General features: G+C 42.2%; 1 protein-coding gene across 3 annotated transcripts in view; it reads right to left on the minus strand.

The window, feature by feature from the left end:
* ARHGAP15 (Rho GTPase activating protein 15) overlaps positions 1-17320 on the minus strand; it is a 509509-nt gene that overhangs the window by 461224 nt on the left and 30965 nt on the right. For all 3 annotated transcript variants that reach the window (XM_006021329.3, XM_006021328.3, XM_025201252.1), the window contains one exon: positions 8371-8550. In XM_006021329.3, coding sequence (XP_006021391.1) covers positions 8371-8535 — 165 coding nt within the window. In that variant the 5' untranslated portion in view covers positions 8536-8550. The remainder of the gene's footprint in view (positions 1-8370; positions 8551-17320) is intronic.

Here is a 17320-nt window from a genome sequence, read left to right on the forward strand (position 1 = left end):
CAACAAACAAATGCTTCATCATAGCACTGTAATTTGGAATTTTAATTACCCCTCTGCTTCTGTAACAAAACAATGTCTGAACTGGCAGCCATTTGAATCTCTCACAGGTCATTGAGCATTCTAGTTAATTACTCTATGAATAGCCTGTTTTTCTCCCCTCTGGAAACACGTTTCTAATGGCAGTCAAGGTCTGACAAATGTGTCATCTACATAATTAGCTAGGAAGCAACACAAAACATTAAACATGCTTTGTGCCGACAACTATCAAAACATTTCATTTGTTGTCAATTATTCATTACTTTGTAGGTTCTGAAGGGGTTGTTATTATGGAAATAAGTCCAGATGCTAACAAGGTTAGAGTTTTTGATTCAAATTAGTAATCAGAGGACTAACTTTAAAAAATGTATCCCATGTACATTCATGGCAGCGTTCAATCAGTGGTAAATTATAAACGAATGTAGTTAAGTTCAAGTTAAAATAGCCATGGCAGAGCGCACACACTAATTTGTAGAGTTGCATCTCTCTTTGAAGTATTAGGATCTAAGCTCAAGTAGTAAACTTTCAGAACCTTTGGCAAGACTAATTTGTGCTTGGTAAATAGAGTAAAGATTTTCACAGCATGAGATAATGTAAGATTGAAAAAAAAAGGAGGTTTTTGAACTTTTTTCCTACCCATGCATCATACTGAGTAAAAGTCAAAATGAGCAATTCCAACTCACATAATATCTTTTCTGAACCTCAGTTTGGTTTAAAAAGGAAGCCAAACTGGTTATATCCACCACACCCTCAATAAAACTGAAATGAAGTCAGCTTGGCTTTTAAGACCACATATGTACTGATTTTTTTTTTTTTTTATTTCAGATCTCATTATGATGTTGTCTATCAAGTTATGCTGCTGAAATGTTAGTGAAAATGCCCTGAATACAGATAGATGGAGAGTTAAACAATAACATTAACTTCTGCATATTTAGCTAACATCAGTTCTGTTCCGGTGTGCATACTGCACATATGCAACAAATATTTGCACTGCAACAAAGTGCTAGCAAAAGGAATTTTGGAACTATTTTCTGGAAACAAAGCTTCCTTCTTGAATCATCATTTCCAAAAGTGAAAACACTTGTCAATAAAATCAAAAAATAGCTGGATAAGAAATCAATAGTCATAAAAATGACAGTAGAGTTTACATAGTCCAATTTACCTTTTATCTTGGCGCTAATTTTCCAATTCTATCTGGTAACCAAAAATGGTTTATGAGGTGCGCCATTTTTGCACCTTGCAGGCCCAGGCCAACACAAAGCAATACAGTTTGTTTCAATGGAGTTTTGTCCCAAGGTTGGCAGCCCTCCCATAAATACTTTCAGTGATTTCAATGGCATTAATCATATGTTTAAAGTTAAATATGTTTTCAACTATTTAAAGGGCTGGAGTCTAAAGAATGAATGACTGAACTCAATTTGTGAACTTTTTTTAAAGTTCAGAAGAGAATAAATCTAAAATGCCATTTTAAACTAGCAATATAAAATAGATTTGAACTACATAGTGTGCCATACAGAGATGAGGCATATAAAAATTCTTCTCAACAGTGAAGGAAAATAAAATGGAAAGACTGAGTTATTTAACAGGTCTTTTACCCATTTTTTACTTTTACAATTCTATGAACAATGTTCATGAGAGAAAAATAGGACTTTCATGCAAGTCATTGCTTTATCCCAAATCATCATCTTTTATCCTTAACACTTAAATTTTTGGTGGAATAAAGCATTTGCCAACAAATGTTGGGCTTTACCAACAACCATCAGTTTGTCACCTAAGAGGCATTAATATTTCTATCACTGCTGTCAGACTCTTTTTTGAATGTACCACAACTGTGGTACAACTTATATATGGTGGTCAAAACTATTCCTTTATAATGATGGCTTCTGTTTTTGTATTTCTGCATAAGAGACTAAGAACTGGAGGGAGGAAAGAATGGTCAAGCTTAGTTGAATGAAATAAAATATTATTTGTGATATGAACTTTAATACATTAGAACTTTGAAATGGCTAAATGTCTTCAATTCTGAATTTAGAAAATCCATTCATTGTCAATGCCCATATTTTTCTCCAGGAAAGATAGGTAAACTATAAAAAAAAAGGAATCTTCAAAAACTTATAGTAAATATACAAGTTTATGAAGGAGCTCTAATGATCTTTCAGAGAAGGAAATAATCCTTTTTCAGCTAAAACAACCTACAGCAATGACAGAAAAATAATGAAACTGAAAACATTCTGAAAAAGGGCTGTAATCTGTCTTGTAATTAACATTAAACAGATAACATATTTATGAGGAAGTCAAAATATTTTGGAAGCCGATAATCCTGTAAGCTTTAATGTAGTATAAAAACAACAAATAAATGCAAAGTGTTACAGTTACACATGCCTGCCTGATCAATGGTTTTCACATATTGATCTATAAATGGAGTTGACAGTCTGTGTTGGCTGCACATTTTCCAAGCAGCTCTATTTTTGTAGAAAACCAATACGGGCAATTACCTTTGTTTGAGATGCCAAGTCTTATCAATTCAATGTGATTTAGTGTCATTTTAATTAAATATCAGGATCAACTTCAGGACAATCTATACAAACAAAGCCTCAAACTTGACTATAAGCTTGATTTGAAGTAAACATGTAAAAACCAGCAATCTCATAATATGGCTAAAAAACTCTGTTAAACAGAAGGCTTGTATTTTTATCAATTTTATTTCTGTCTTTTTGGCTAGCCATAACTTTGGCAAGTATGCTATGATCACAGGAGTAAGGAACAAAAGGAAATTGCTTCCTGTTTCTCTGATAATGTATTAGGGAGATAAATAAACTAACCAGTCTGTTTAATCTAATCAAAGAGAACTCTAATACATTAACATTTTGAAATGTCTAAATAGACCCTAATTCTTAATATAAATACCAATAAAAAAGACATTTCATTGTTTGAATTTGTTTCGAATGAAACAAAATGCACTTCCCTAGGGTTTAAAAGATGGAAACAGTGAATATTCATGTACATTGCTGGTTCACGTGCTAACATTAAACACAGAAAAAGCCTTTGCTTACTATAGTCTGCATCCCGCTTCATGATTTATGATCTTTAAGCTATACATTAATATCAATTCCAACCTTTGCAGAATACTCTAGCATCTCCATAACACAAACTGAAACCATGAGAATCTACATTAAGTTTTGCATCAGCCTGTTTCTGTATTGCACATTAGCATCTTCACTACCATAAAATGCACAGTGCATATGGCCCTGTTAATGTATGCTGCAGATCTTCCATTGTCACGTTATAGAATATGATCTATCTACCTTCAAAAGTATAGCCCCAGGTGTGCATACAAGTGTAACACAGTGCTTTACAACACCACAAATCACTTACACAAAATTACATATCCCATTGTCTATAAATCACAAAATATCTTTTATAAATGTATTTGATTTTTCCATGAAAGATCAGGGGGTTCATTTTATTTTTCCTACTGATTGTTGTGCCAACATGTGTCCATCTTGATTGCCTTAACCCATGAGACACTCCTGCGTATTCCATGGTTTAGGCCAGGAAGATATGACCCATGATCAATAGCAAAAAAAGATGTTATTAATAGAGTATAGATTAGTAGATAATCCTAATGCATTTCTGCTAGCTTAGCAATACAGTAACATAGTCTTTCTTGCAATTATTTCAATGTTTAAAAACCAGTGTAAAATTTGAAGATAAAAAATAGTCTATGTGAATAGATAATTAATACAATCAATGAATGGCATAAATACACTAAGTGTCATAACAGGGAGCCACATTCTATGTTGATAGAAAACTGCATAGCTCCTTTTTTGCCTTGCAACACAATATAATTAGATTCACTTGGCATATTGGTATATGTATCTTTAAGCGGTGCTCTGTGTTTCTCTAGATGCAAAATTGAGGTTATTTACTTAAGAGCACTGAAAGAGGATTTCATGATTTACAGAACAAGAATACATTACTCAAAAATTGGAATGAACTCTTCATTCTTTCAAAGTGCTTGATAAACACAAGGTTGTATAAACTTTCTTCCATTACCTCCCCCAAATCCTTTACAAATCAGGCATGGAGGATCTGATATGTCAACATGCAAGTGATACAGATTTTTCTGTGATTTCTTTTGCATTTGAATCATATTGCATTTTGAGCATATAATTCAAAATGTTTGGAATTCTTTTTTAAGAATTGTGCTTTTAGTTTGAGTTTAGCAAATAACTTTAAGAGGCTTATTTGAGTAAATATGCCAAAATACTTTTCAGTCTGTCAATATCTAGTCAGAAAATTCTGCGTTGCAAAAAAGAGATGAAAAGAATTGAAACAGAAAGGAAATTAGTAGCATGGCAAGCTTTCAATCTATTATATTACAGCCAAGTTTGCTTGGTAAAATGACATATACTCAGTAATATACCACTCTTTATAATTAGCTACTAACAAATGCAACACACAAAGCAACTTTTCAGTTGCCTATCAATGAACATATATTGTACCTGCTATGCTTATGGCAATGTAGCAGTGAATATTTATGTCTAATTTAACTTTTTAGAACCCTTGTTCCGTAACAGTCCAGCATACTATCCCCAAAACTAAAGTTATGTAACAAGGTAATATCAACAATGAGAAACTGCATGATAAAATCCTGCCCAAAAGTGAAAAATGCTAATTTTGTCTCATTTAGCAGCTGGATACAGAAATGCTCATTAGTTTTAAGAGGGTTAATCCTTTTAACTTTTGCATATTGATATGCCAATTATGCCTAATTGTACAAGAGGCATCAGTCAAGGTAATAGTGCATAAACACATGAAAGTTATTAAGTACATCCCAACATGTAATAAAGTAGGTGTTAATTGGTAGCTGAGTTCTGCAGGCTATTGAGGTGGATAATTCATTGAGAGATGGATCACTTGTAATTTCTCTACATAATTCCTTTTGCAGTCTCATGCTGTGATGTTTTCATGCTTGTCAAAAACAACTGCAGCCTAGTGCCTTTTGTTAAACACAGCCAATAAAATATGTTAGGCATCATTAAATATACTTAACTTTTAAACTTTTTCAAAGGTACAGTTCTAACTGATAATGCATTATAGTATTTCCAATAAATTACTGTAAACATTGTTTCAAGTTCATAACTGAAGACCATGTCACTTAGGATAAAAACAAAGCAATATGTACAATGTGTTTGAGGCAACTGATACTTTTATAATGGAAAGTAAACATACGGAAATGAATATCTCATCAGTTACCGAGATCTGAAGAGATTTTTCACTAGAAATATAACAAGTTGTTTCCATGAGCTAAATTAATCTAAGTCAACTGAACAGAAGAATGATTAAAACAATGTATTTCTTATAAGCCATTCCAATGAAATGTTTTGGGTTATTTTTCACTTTGAACTTGGAGGGAAAAATATAGGAAAAATATAATTGCTGTAACAGGCTTATTCCATTTAATACCTCGCTTAGAGAGCTGAATATTTCATAGGAATCCATTATATTAACAGAACAATTAATAGCTCACATGGTTGTGAAGAGTGACTGAGACTTGGGGATCTGTCCCCAGCTAATGTAGTTCATTCACTCATTTGCATTCTATGACAATAAAAAGGATCTGGAGTCCAAAAAAGTGGCTAACATTGCATAAATAATTTTGTAACATCATATGGCCTCAGCTGCAAGTTGCCACCATTATGGAAGAAAATTAACCAGGGGAGACTCATACCAATCAGTTCGTTTAGTAGCTCAGGATGAGTATAGGGGCAGGGACAAAATTGGCAATAGAGTTCACCACTAACTATTTTATTTTAAATCTTTTTTAATGGTTAAAAAAATAACTCAACTCTGTCACTGTAAAAATACTGAAATAACTTCAGTATCTGATCTTTGCAAACCAGTCATTCTTTCAACTAGCCTATTTTGTGTGTGTCATTAGCAAAGTTTTCCCTTATTTAAGACTTAATTTCTGTTCCTCTTCTTTTGCCTGGTTTTAGCCTCTGGCTTTTAGAAATGATATAATGTATTTGGTAATGTAAACACTACACATTGCCACAACCTCATTTTATTATGTTGAGGCCTGAGATTTGAGCTCCTGAGCAGACGTTAAAAGCACCAAATCCATGATATGTCCTTAGATTATGCAGTTTTTATTGTATTAACTATTCATACTTTATTTAAAGTGGTATTTATTACTATTGTATGTAGGCATAATAAAACCTATTTGCCAAGATTTCTAGCAGAATCACTACTAAGACTCAAGGTAAGTATATGGTTTTACAAAAAGTTCAACATTCAATGTCTAGCTGGGAGGAGGTACCAAGTGGGGTTCTGCAGCGATCTGTCCTATGGCTGGCATTGCTCAACATCCTCATTAATGATTTGGATGATGGGACTGAGTGCATTCTTGGCAAACCTGTGGATGACACCACATGGGTGGAGCTTCAGATGCTCTGAAGTACAGGGCTTGGATCTAGAATGACCTGGGCAGACTGGAAAAATGGTCCACAATCAACCAGATAAGATTCAACAAGTACAAGTATACTATTCACCTGGTTTTGGATCCTGTTTTGTGTCCTGTTTTGTGTCCTGTTTTGTGTCCACACTTCCAGAAGAATGTGGACAGATTGGAAAGAGTCCAGTGCAGAGCAACAAAAATTATTAGGGGCCAGGGAGGCAAAATTTATAAGGAAAGGCTGAAAGAGCTAGGGTTATTTAGTCTGGAGAAGAGAAGACTGTGGGGGAATTTGATTACACTCTTCAAATACATGAAGAGTGATTACAGAGCAGATAGAGATGGGCTTCTCTCCATGGCCATCGTGGGCAATACTAGAATCAATGGCCTCAATCTGCAGCAGAAGAAATTAAGGTTGGAGATTAGAAGGGATTTCTGACAATGGCTAGGGACAGAAGTTGCACATAAACCAGTTTAAGTCATCAGAAACTGGTTTAAACCTGTAACAGAACGTAAGTTCAGTGCACATAAGCCAGTTTCAAAATGGCCAAAACTGGTTTAAAATAAACCCAGTTGAATGTAGTACCAGACTTAACTGATTTGGGTCAAACTGGTTTATGAAACTTTTGTCCCAGACCCCTTCCTGGTTTAAGTTAAATCAGAGCCCCACATCTTCCCAGAATGCTTTTCAGCCTTGAGCTGGGCTGGGCTGGGCTGGGCTGCGCCATCTGCTTCAGAGAGCCAGACTGGCCCCACCTCTTTCCTCCCTAGCCAGAGCTTCAGCTGGCTGAGAAGGAAGTAGAGACCGCAGGCACAGCAGTATCTGCCTGGCTCTGCCTTGCCCCACCCTCCCCTTACTTGCTGCTCAAGCAGGAATCTCTTTTCTCCCACAGCAGGGATGCCAGTGGCACAGACCCCAGCTGGCATCTGGCCACACCAGCCCCATGCTAGGTCATGTTGAGAGGTGTTTGCATGTGTGTCTGGCACTATCCCTCCGTTTTTCCTTACAAATGCCTTGGAAAAAGCTGTTTAATAAGAGTTTGAACTGACGAGATAGGCTTGGTTTTCTTGATGGTCTGATAAGCTTTGTGTTCTGATAAGATCCCTGCTAGCTTGCTTGCTTCAAAGGCCACAATCTGTCAGTGTTCAAGAATGGACAGGGAAAGGTGTGAGAAATGCAATGCATGGCACCTGTGAGTACCGTCACTTTGCTGCTGAAAGTATGAAGCCCCTGCCCCTGCCCCCGCTTTGCCTCAGAGTGCTAGCCAAGGGCCAGGCAACACTTCCTGCCCCTTGAACAGTGAGCCAGGAAAAGTCTGGTAAAGGCTGCTTTCTGCTCCCCCTTCAGGCACACCCCTGCTGCAGATTGTGCAGGCAGGATGGGGATTTAAACCCCTCCCTAATCATAGCATCCTGCCTGAACCTGGCCATGCCACCTTCAGCTCAGCACTATGGAAAGGAAGGAAGGGCTCATTCTAGCACCCCCTGACTTCTAGCCTGAGCCACTGCAGGCATGTGCCTGAATTTCCTGATTCAAAAGTGAATGTCTATTCACTTGCAAATCAGTTTAATCTATGCAGGTTAGACTAACCTGCAAAGATTGAATCAATTCAGGCTCGGGCTTTTTGAAAGTCCCTATCCTATGAGGGTGGTCAAGCACTGAAACAGGCTGCCTAGAAAAGATGTAGAATCTTTCTGCTTGGAAATTTTCAAGGACAGGTTGGAGAGAGATTTGGCTGGGATGGTTTCATCAGAGACAATCTTCGCTTGAGCAGGGGGCTAGATGACCTATAGAGGTCCCTTCTAGCCCTACTTTCCTATAATCTTATTATCCTAAATAAATAGTCAGGAAATGCCAGTGGAATTTTACTTACAGGTTCAGTGACTTTTACATTCTCAGAAAGGATCATGGATTTGCTTTGGCTAAGCCTGTCATGGTGGCTGTTGGCATTTTTGATCCTCATTTGAACAGCTCCTGCACTTTGATGGGAAGGATTCAGTTTTTCAGAGGAAGTGTCAGAAGTTGTAGATCTTTGCATGGTTATGGTGTTGACCTGAAAAACATAAAATGTTACTCTAGTTGCATGTGCCCGTCACCCAAAATAGATATAAATTCCAAATATATTTCATTGTAGGGAACAGACAAAACCAACAGGGCTCTGAGAAATAGCACCATTCTATTTCGACTTTCATTTCGACGGAACAGTGTTTCATTTTGAGTTTCATTTCATTTCAAAACCACTGTTCCATTTCATTTTGTCAAAACTGTTTCACTGTTTCGACGCTGTTTTGACATTTTACCCATAGGCTATAATGGGGAAGCATGAAACTGCCTATAACTTTGTCATTTCTTGACTGATTTGGAAAAAACTTGCAGAGATGGTAGCCCCTTCAGAGGTCACAGTGTCTGCCAAGTTTCACTTCATCAGCCTCCTAGGTACAGAAACTCATGGACTCAATATAAACATTGGAATTCTGACACGCTACAACCTGTCAGACATCTGACTCCCCAGGTACCTCTCCACTTTTACCGGTGGTGCAACATCCCCTCCCCCATGACCCCAGCCTGTCCCTCACCCCCTGACACCTCCATTTCCATTTTCACTGACTGGCTTTCTTGCCTGCATTGCATGCCAGCCTTTGGCTTCTTTACTATTACTTCCATCCAGGAACAACACACAGACACACTAACTGCAGGTGCTTCCTCAGCCTAACAAAGCATTTTTCAATCTGAAAACTGGCATCCCAGGCAGCTAAGCTGAGCTCACCTAGAGCCTCACAACTCTACTGCAACCAGCAAGCCTCAGGCCTGACAAAGCCATGATAGGCCTGGGCATTCCCCAGCCAGGACTGCGTGCATGCGTGTGATAGCTGGAGGTTATGGTGCCTCCTACCCACCTTTAGGATCCACCTTTCAGGATCCTTGGTCCTGCCATTTCCTGGGGCTGCCGCACCACCAGCAGTACCACCAGGCCTCCCCAACCCTGGCAGAGTGCAGTTTTAGTGGTCATGCCCAGGACCTGGGGCCTCCTCCTTCCCCATAGACCCAGTTCATACCTCCAAGTTTGTCTTCGCATGGAAGCTCAGCAGGGACATGCTTTTTCCCTGCTGGCTGGTGTTGCAGTGAGTGACCCCTCCAGCTTTGAGAGTGGGGCACTAAATGGCTTTTACAAAATTAAAAAGGGAAGTAGGAGCAGATGGAGTGAGGAGGGTGGCATTCACTCCATCTTCACCTGGAGCTTGGGGAACCCCAGCAGCAGGAGGTTCACCTTGAGGAACACCAGCTCCTCCACCAAACCAGGATCCAAGCAGGTGTGGTAGGATGTCACTACATACCCAGCATCCGCCTCTAACTCAGAACCCTGGTTGGTGGACAGGACAGGTGTTCCCGGGCAACCGTGGCCAGATCTGGCCACATCTGGCTGTGGCTTGCCCAGTAGGCCAAGGGGTCGCACAGCAGTGGCTCCATATCCTTAGCGAGATAGGCAGCCAACAAGGCCTGAGTGCAACCTGTCTGATTGTGGGGTCTGATGCCTCTGGACCCCACCATGGAAGCTATGCCCTCGGCCCAGATTAGCAGTGCCCTGTGGTAGAGGAGGAGACTGGCTGGTGGATTGTGTGCTAGCATGGGACAGTGGATCCCCCTCTTCCACATCCACCCACTGCTGTTCTGCTTCCCTGACTCTCTTCACCAGCACCTCCATCCACTGATTCAGGCTTTGGCTGCTGCATATGCTACCCTTCATCCTTGGGTTACACATGGTGGCCAGCATATGGACCATACTGGACCGCAAGGGATCAAGCCATTTCCTGAAGCCCTCCTTCAGCAGCCTCACCACTGCCTGCATGTCTGGTGACAGCAGCTTGCCCCATCCAGGAACGCTGATCCCCTGGAAGCTCTCCATTTGGCTCTGAAGTTCCCTCACTACAGGAATCACCTGGCTAAGGAGGGCATTGGTAGTGTTGAGGGTCTCGGTGGTCTCAAGGAAAGACGTGAGGACCACTGAGATCTGAGACATGGTGAATTGTAAGGCCACCTGTGGACCTGCCTTGTGCAGCTTCTCCTTCATGTACCTCCTGCATGCCTCATACAGGGAGGACACAACAGTACAACAGGCCTGCTGAATGTGGTGCATGTGGGCACTTGGTAGGATGGGGCCACGAGCACCATGAGCCGCCTGAACCTTGGCCGCTTGACTAAGGAGAAGGGATGGCCATTCACAGTAAGCATCTCCCCAATGCTCTTGGTGATCTTGCTCACCCTTGCAATGCACCCCCTTTTCTGTCTGCCTTTCCTCCACTGTTCCAGGGAGACCTGCCTCTGCTTTGGAGGGATGGGAGCTTTGGAGATAGAGCGGGGCTTCATTTTGGGCATGCTCCTGCTAGTGCCAGGCTGAGGAGGGGCAAGGGCAAGGGGGTGGTGTCTGCAGAGATGCATCAGCATCCCTGTGGTGCTCATGTGTTTTGTTCCCTTGCTCTGGCTGGTTTTGGTTTGGCAGTGCAGGCAGACAGCGTATTTGGGATCATTTGCCAGCTTAAAACGATCCCAGGCCACATTACCTGCTTGCTTCTGGAGTGGGGGTGCATGTGTGGATGCTGCAATTTCCCCCTTCTCAGCAGGCAGAGGGGCATAGCAACAGGGGGAGAGGACTCAGCTGAGCCACTTGACTCTACAACCTCTACCTCAGCCTCCTCTGAAGTGCCTTCTGGGGAAGGAGACCTGGCTCTAGGGGAAACTTGAGGGGTGTGGAGCACACACTCAGCTGATTCTCCCTCCTTCCCCAGAATTTTCCTTGCTAGGGCACTGAGATCCAGATCCAGATCCAGCTCTTCCTCTGGCATGGGAAGTGAAATAGGGGTGGAGGAGAATGTCATGCTGGTGCTGGTGCTGCTGCTTGTTGTCATGGTGGTGGTGGTGGTGGTGGTGGGGGGGTTATGGCTGGTGCTTTTGGAGGCACAGGCAGTCTCAGGCACAGGCAGTGGCACTGATTCTCTCTCCTTGCTGCTTCTGGAAGGCTCATCCCTGCTAGTTGTAAGAAAGAGGCTGCGTCTCAACTTGGGGGGGGGGGGAGCTTACACCTCTCCTTCTACCCCCTCTTCTGTCCCTCTTTAAAGGCTTTCCAGCTGTCTTTCCAGCATGCTTCATGGTGTGTTTCATAGTCCTTGTTTTTATACAAATGTATAAATGTATCTGTGTTTCTACATAAATTCTATAAGGTATGTAGTATATGCTGCAAGGTATAAATCTATCTCCCTTCCTATATAAATTCTATAATGTGTCAGCAATATGCCACAAGGTATAAATGTATAGAAATAAAATATAAATGTATCTCTCTTCTTATATAAATTGTATAGTGTAATATCTAATATAATTATAAAATTGAAAAGAATCAATTAATATAATAATAAAATAAAAGGGTCTAGAAGAAAGAAAAAGTTATTGTGGAATCCCAATTGTAGGCTAGCAAGTAGGAAATCATTCAAATGAATGCGAGTAATATCCTTCGTTGTCTAACACTCCTGAGCTGCTGGAAGATAGCTCAGTAACTGTCAGACCTCAAGGCAGAAAGCAGGCCAGTTCAAACAATGCTGCCATTTATGCTGTTTTTCCATCCCTCCCCAAGAGCACTGGGATTGGAAGGGACCACAGGCAAGGATCACAGTCACTGGCCAGCTACACAGTCAATATGAGAGTAGTCCTTCCCTCTCTCTACCCCCACCTCCTTACTTTCTGTTTCCCTGCAGGCAAGCCCAGCTTGAGCTTCAAAACTCAAAACATTTAAAAACTTTCAAAATGTTTTGACTGCCCTCGTTCCATTTTGAGGCTGTTTCGAAGCCCCTTGTTTTGTTTGATTTCGCTGTTTCAAGCTCAAAATAAGTCAAAACAGCTGGCAAAATTTTGCACAGCCCTAAAAACCAACTAGTTTAGGACATCTTAGTTATTTTTAAATCCTGGAGTGACCTTCATGCATATCACGCTCCGGTTGAACACAGGACTTATCAGTTACCCTGTTTTAGACAAGCTAGTTTATGTAAAAGATTATCCTTATCTCAAAAGCCATTCTTGTCTATGGTGTAATCTCTCTGGCTGCATACAGAAGTTCATTTCTTCCGGTAACAAATTAGCCTGGCAGTTGGACTGAACAGACTTTCCTCCGGCCCCATGGCTGGAGACATTCACAGGCAAGCTCTCCAGCCAGGGGATATGAGAGGATTGCTCTCTGGGACACTACCACAATGAAGACAGTCCACTAATTCACAGACCACCATCTCCCCTGCCTAGGAAGAGGCAGATTGTCAAGTAGCAGTTGGTCAGCTTGAGGAGGATTGCTGCCCTGAGAGAATGCCCTCTTCCCTGATTCCATCAATCAGCTGACTGGCAGGAGAGGGGCATTCTTCTGTGGTGGGAACCCTCCTGGTTCTCCTCCAGAGGAGGATAGCACTGCTCCTTGCACTCTTCCAGGCTGACCTCCTCTGGGGGCACTCAGCTGCTGTAGCACAGCAGCTGGCCTGACCCCATGCTACTTCCAGCTGACCCAGAGCAGTGCGGGGTGAGTTGCTCCACTTCTTATCTACAAGGTCTGTATGGAAATAGAGGGAGTGACATGTTCTAGTATAGAGGGATCTGGCAACAGGCCCCATGTTTAGGTTCCTTGATACTTTTTGTTATAAAAGATTCTTGAAAACTGTTTTTTTAAATATTTCCAGTGATTTCAGCATCAGGCAAATAAACTGCTGTAGGTACAGGGTCATATAAATCCATTTAGGTTTTTTTCATAGATTCATAGATTTTAGGGTCAGAAGGGACTTCAGTGGGCCATCTAGCCTGACTCCCTACCCCGGCAGGCAAGAAAAGGGTCACCAGACCTGGGATCATGTAAACCCAGCCAGGTGCCTGTCCAGTTTCCTCTTGAAGACCCCCAAAGATGTGGCGAGCACCACTTCCCTTGGAAGCTCATTCCAGATCCTGGCAACTCTGACCATGAAGAACTTTTTTCTAATGTCCAGTCTAAACCTACTCTCCAGTAGCTTATAGCCATTGTTCCTTGTTGTTCCAGGGGGTGCCCTGGTAAACAGATCATCGCCTAGTTCATGTTGCTCTCCCCTTATGAATTTGTACACCGCCACAAGGTCCCCCCTCAGTCTTCTCTTGGAGAGATTGAAAAGGTTGAGGTCCCTTAGCCTATCCTCATAGGGCCTTTCCTGCAGGCCTCTAATCAGATGAGTGGCTCATCTTTGGACCCTCTCCAGGTTCTCTGCATCCCACTTGAACTGCAGCATCCAGAACTGGACACAGTACTCCAGCTATGGCCTGACCAGTGCCACATAGAGAGGGAGAATCACCTCCTGGGACCTGTTTGTGAAGCACCTACAGATGCACAACAAGATGCGATTTGCTTTGCCAACTACTTTATCACACTGACAACTCATGTTCATCCTGGAGTCATCAGTGACTCCAAGATCTCTTTCTGTCTCAGTGCTGCTGAGAAGGTTGCCCCCCAGACTATAGCCATGATGGTAGTTCTTTCTCCCCAGATGTAGCACCTTGCACTTGTCCTTATTAAATTGCATCCTGTTGCTCTCTGCCCACTTCCCCAACCTGTCTAGGTCAGCCTGGATCTGGTTCCTCCTCTCCAGGGTGTTAGCTTCACCCTATATTTGTGTGTCATCCACAAATTTGGACAGGGTCCAAATCGCTGATGAAGATGTTGAACAGCACTGGCCCCAGAACTGAGTCCTGAGGGACTCCACTGCACACATCTTTCCAGATTGACCCCACCCCATCCCCCACCACTCTCTGAGTGCAACCCTTGAGCCAGTTTGCTACCCAGTCTACCATATAATCATCAAAGGCAAATCTCCTTGGATTGCATTGTATTTGATAAAACAATAGTTTTGTCAAATTATAAATGGCTGAAAATAGGCATTTCCTGAAATTTCCCAAACTCCTAAAGATTCTAAAGATTACATGCATACCTGTCCTGATACCCGACTGTGGAACTCCACGGAGCACTGGATCTCAGAAAGGATGCAAATAAAGTAGATCTCGGTGGCAGAAGACAGAAGAGGTTCTAACAACCGGTGGGAGTGACACAAGCATATAGGGCATGCCTACACTGCTTCCTCCATGATAACAGGCAGGCCAAAAACACACCCCAGCTACTCATTCAGATCTCAGAAATGCAGTAATCTAGTTCACCTTTGAGCAAGACTAATGGTGTGCCAATACTCATAGCAGAAGACAAACAGGCTAAGAGCAGTGGTAGGTATGCACTCAGTGCTGCTTTAAGTCAGCTACGTTTTCAGGAGCTGCTGAACACAAAATGGGACCAAGTGGGCAAGATATGCTTCATAGTAGTAGGCTCCAGTATGCAGCATGGGGGAGGGATTTTAGATATATCCAGAGAATACTGAGGATATATAAATCTCCTTGGAGACAGCAAGGATGGGGAGGGCAAATGACTCGTATGTTAGGAAATACCCAATTTCAGGTTTCATATGAAACCAAAATTCAGCCTCTTCTTACATACATAAACTTTAATAATACAGTGATTTAATTTTTTTACACAAAACCTGGGCTTCTTCCAGGGTGTGGAATGGACAGTAAATGGTCTCATCTGTCACAACCCTATGGAAACTGAAATATATTTACAGTAAGAGATACAAGACTGCAAGATAGACTTTTGGTAAGACAGTTTAATGCCACTGAGGAGAATTCAGTTCTATCTCTGTCAAAGAGCTCCTAATTAATGTTCTGGAAGTTGCTTAATATAACAAATGTATAGACAGCATGAACTGTTTCCTCCATTTTCTGAATTACTAAGCAATCACAACTGGAACTCGAGTCACAAGAAATTATAAATATTCAGTTTTATTTAAAACAACCAACCAACCAACCCAGCTCTAGCCTGAGGGAATGAGCAAAATTTTGAGTTATGACATACCAACTTTTCATCTTGGCTCAGCCACTGATTCAGTATATAGCCTTCACCTGGTTTTTTTGCCCCACATTTGCCCATCTATATAATGGGTATACACCTGTCCCTGAAAGATGGGGAAAGATTTAACCAGGTACCATCTGTGAAGTGATTTGAACATACGATGTTTGACCATAAACATAATCAAATCTACCTAAGTATCTCAAGTAAGTGGGCAGTCACTGAGAAATCCAAAAATAGAAAAAGATATTTTTTGTGTAAATTTTGGTTTTACACAGCATCTCAGATGACCTTCTGTAACATAGTGATAATAATTCTATCTCAGAGGAATGCTTTGAAGGTAAATTAAATAATTCTTATGAGGCTTTCAGAGAATACCGAAATCAGCAGCAGGGAAAGACGCTTATCTTGTAATGTGCCTTTTACAGTTACAGCATAGTAAAAGCATACAAAACCTCAAGGAAACAATGTATTATAAAGCAGCTAAAGTTATAAAGGACTGCCATCTGGGAGCATTTTGTAAACATATAACAACTTTATTAAGTAAGCAAATTTATGAATAATGGGTTATTTTTGCATATAAGTAGATGTCACACTGTATTATTCACAAGTATGAAAGAAATGTATATGCTGCTTTTATATGCATGTGATATGTATATGGATTCTCTTGCTGTTTCCTTTCCAGGAACCAGAATGGGAAAGGTCTGGGCCAGGCAAGGGCCAGTAGAGGGAAAAATATTTTAAATCCCCTTATGCCACACTTTGGTTTTGGGATTCAGGAATGTTGCCATTAATGTTTGAGGCCAAGATAAAACTCCAGCTGAAGAGGACTTTAGATTAATTATTTGTGAGGCCAGAACAGTCAGAACTGGTGCATAATCAGAGTCGGAAACAAAGGCTGACAGACTTGATGCTAATGCAAGGCCTAGAAACTGAAGTCAGAAACCAGGATTTACAGCCAGAAGTCAGTAGCCAGAAGTCAGGGACCGGGGACGGACATTACACATAAATTGGTTTAAGTGACCAGAAACTGGTTTAAACTGTAAGAGAACAGATGTTCAGTGCACATAAACCAGTTTCAAAATGGCCCAAACTGGTTTAAGATAAATCTGGCTCAATGTAGTATCAAGACTTAATTGATCTGGGTCAAATGGGTTTATGGAACTTCTCTCAGACCCCTTCCTGGTTTAAATTAAAGCTTAACCCTCAGCATCCCAGATGCTTTGCAGCCCTGGGTGGAGCTGTGCTCTCTGCTCCAGAGAGCAGGGCTGGCCCTCTCCTCTACTCTCTAGCCTGAGCAGGGGCAGGGGGGAGGCATGGTCAGATGCATGGCCCCCTGAGGCAAAGGGAGCAGGGAGGGGGTTTATTCCCCCTTACCAGGGGACTTCACCTCTGTCAGCCATTCCCCCCGTCCTCACTCCAGCAGCACAGGATGGAGCATGCCCAGAGCTGGCTGGCATGGCCCCTGCCATCCACTTGCCTTGTCAATGGCTGGGCCTGAAGGTCTGAGTCAAGCCAGCTTGCAAGTGCTGAGGGCAGAGGGGCTAGCCGGGCTGGGCCGCTGGGGCCGGGCCCTTCCCAGCAGGTTGCAGCTCAGGCTGGGGCTGTGGGGCCTGTGCAGCTCCCCATGCCCAAGCCACATGGGGCTGTCACAGAGCCCCAGCCAGCTAGGAAGGGCCCTGTGGGGCTGGCCTGCGGGGGCACGGCCCTTCCCAAGCTGCTGTGGCTGTGTGACAGCCCAGCCCAGCAGCATGAGTCGGGGGCTGGCTCAGGAGTGGGTTTCTCGAGACAGCTGAGAGGTGCTGGCAGGCCCTGAGGCTGGCAGCTGCCACTGTACCCCCTGTCCTGTGCAGCACCTGGGGCTGGCGGCACACAACCCGCTGTG

The sequence above is a fragment of the Alligator sinensis genome, unplaced genomic scaffold, assembly GCF_000455745.1.
Source record: "Alligator sinensis unplaced genomic scaffold, ASM45574v1 scaffold693_1, whole genome shotgun sequence".
Taxonomy (NCBI): Eukaryota; Metazoa; Chordata; order Crocodylia; family Alligatoridae; genus Alligator; species Alligator sinensis.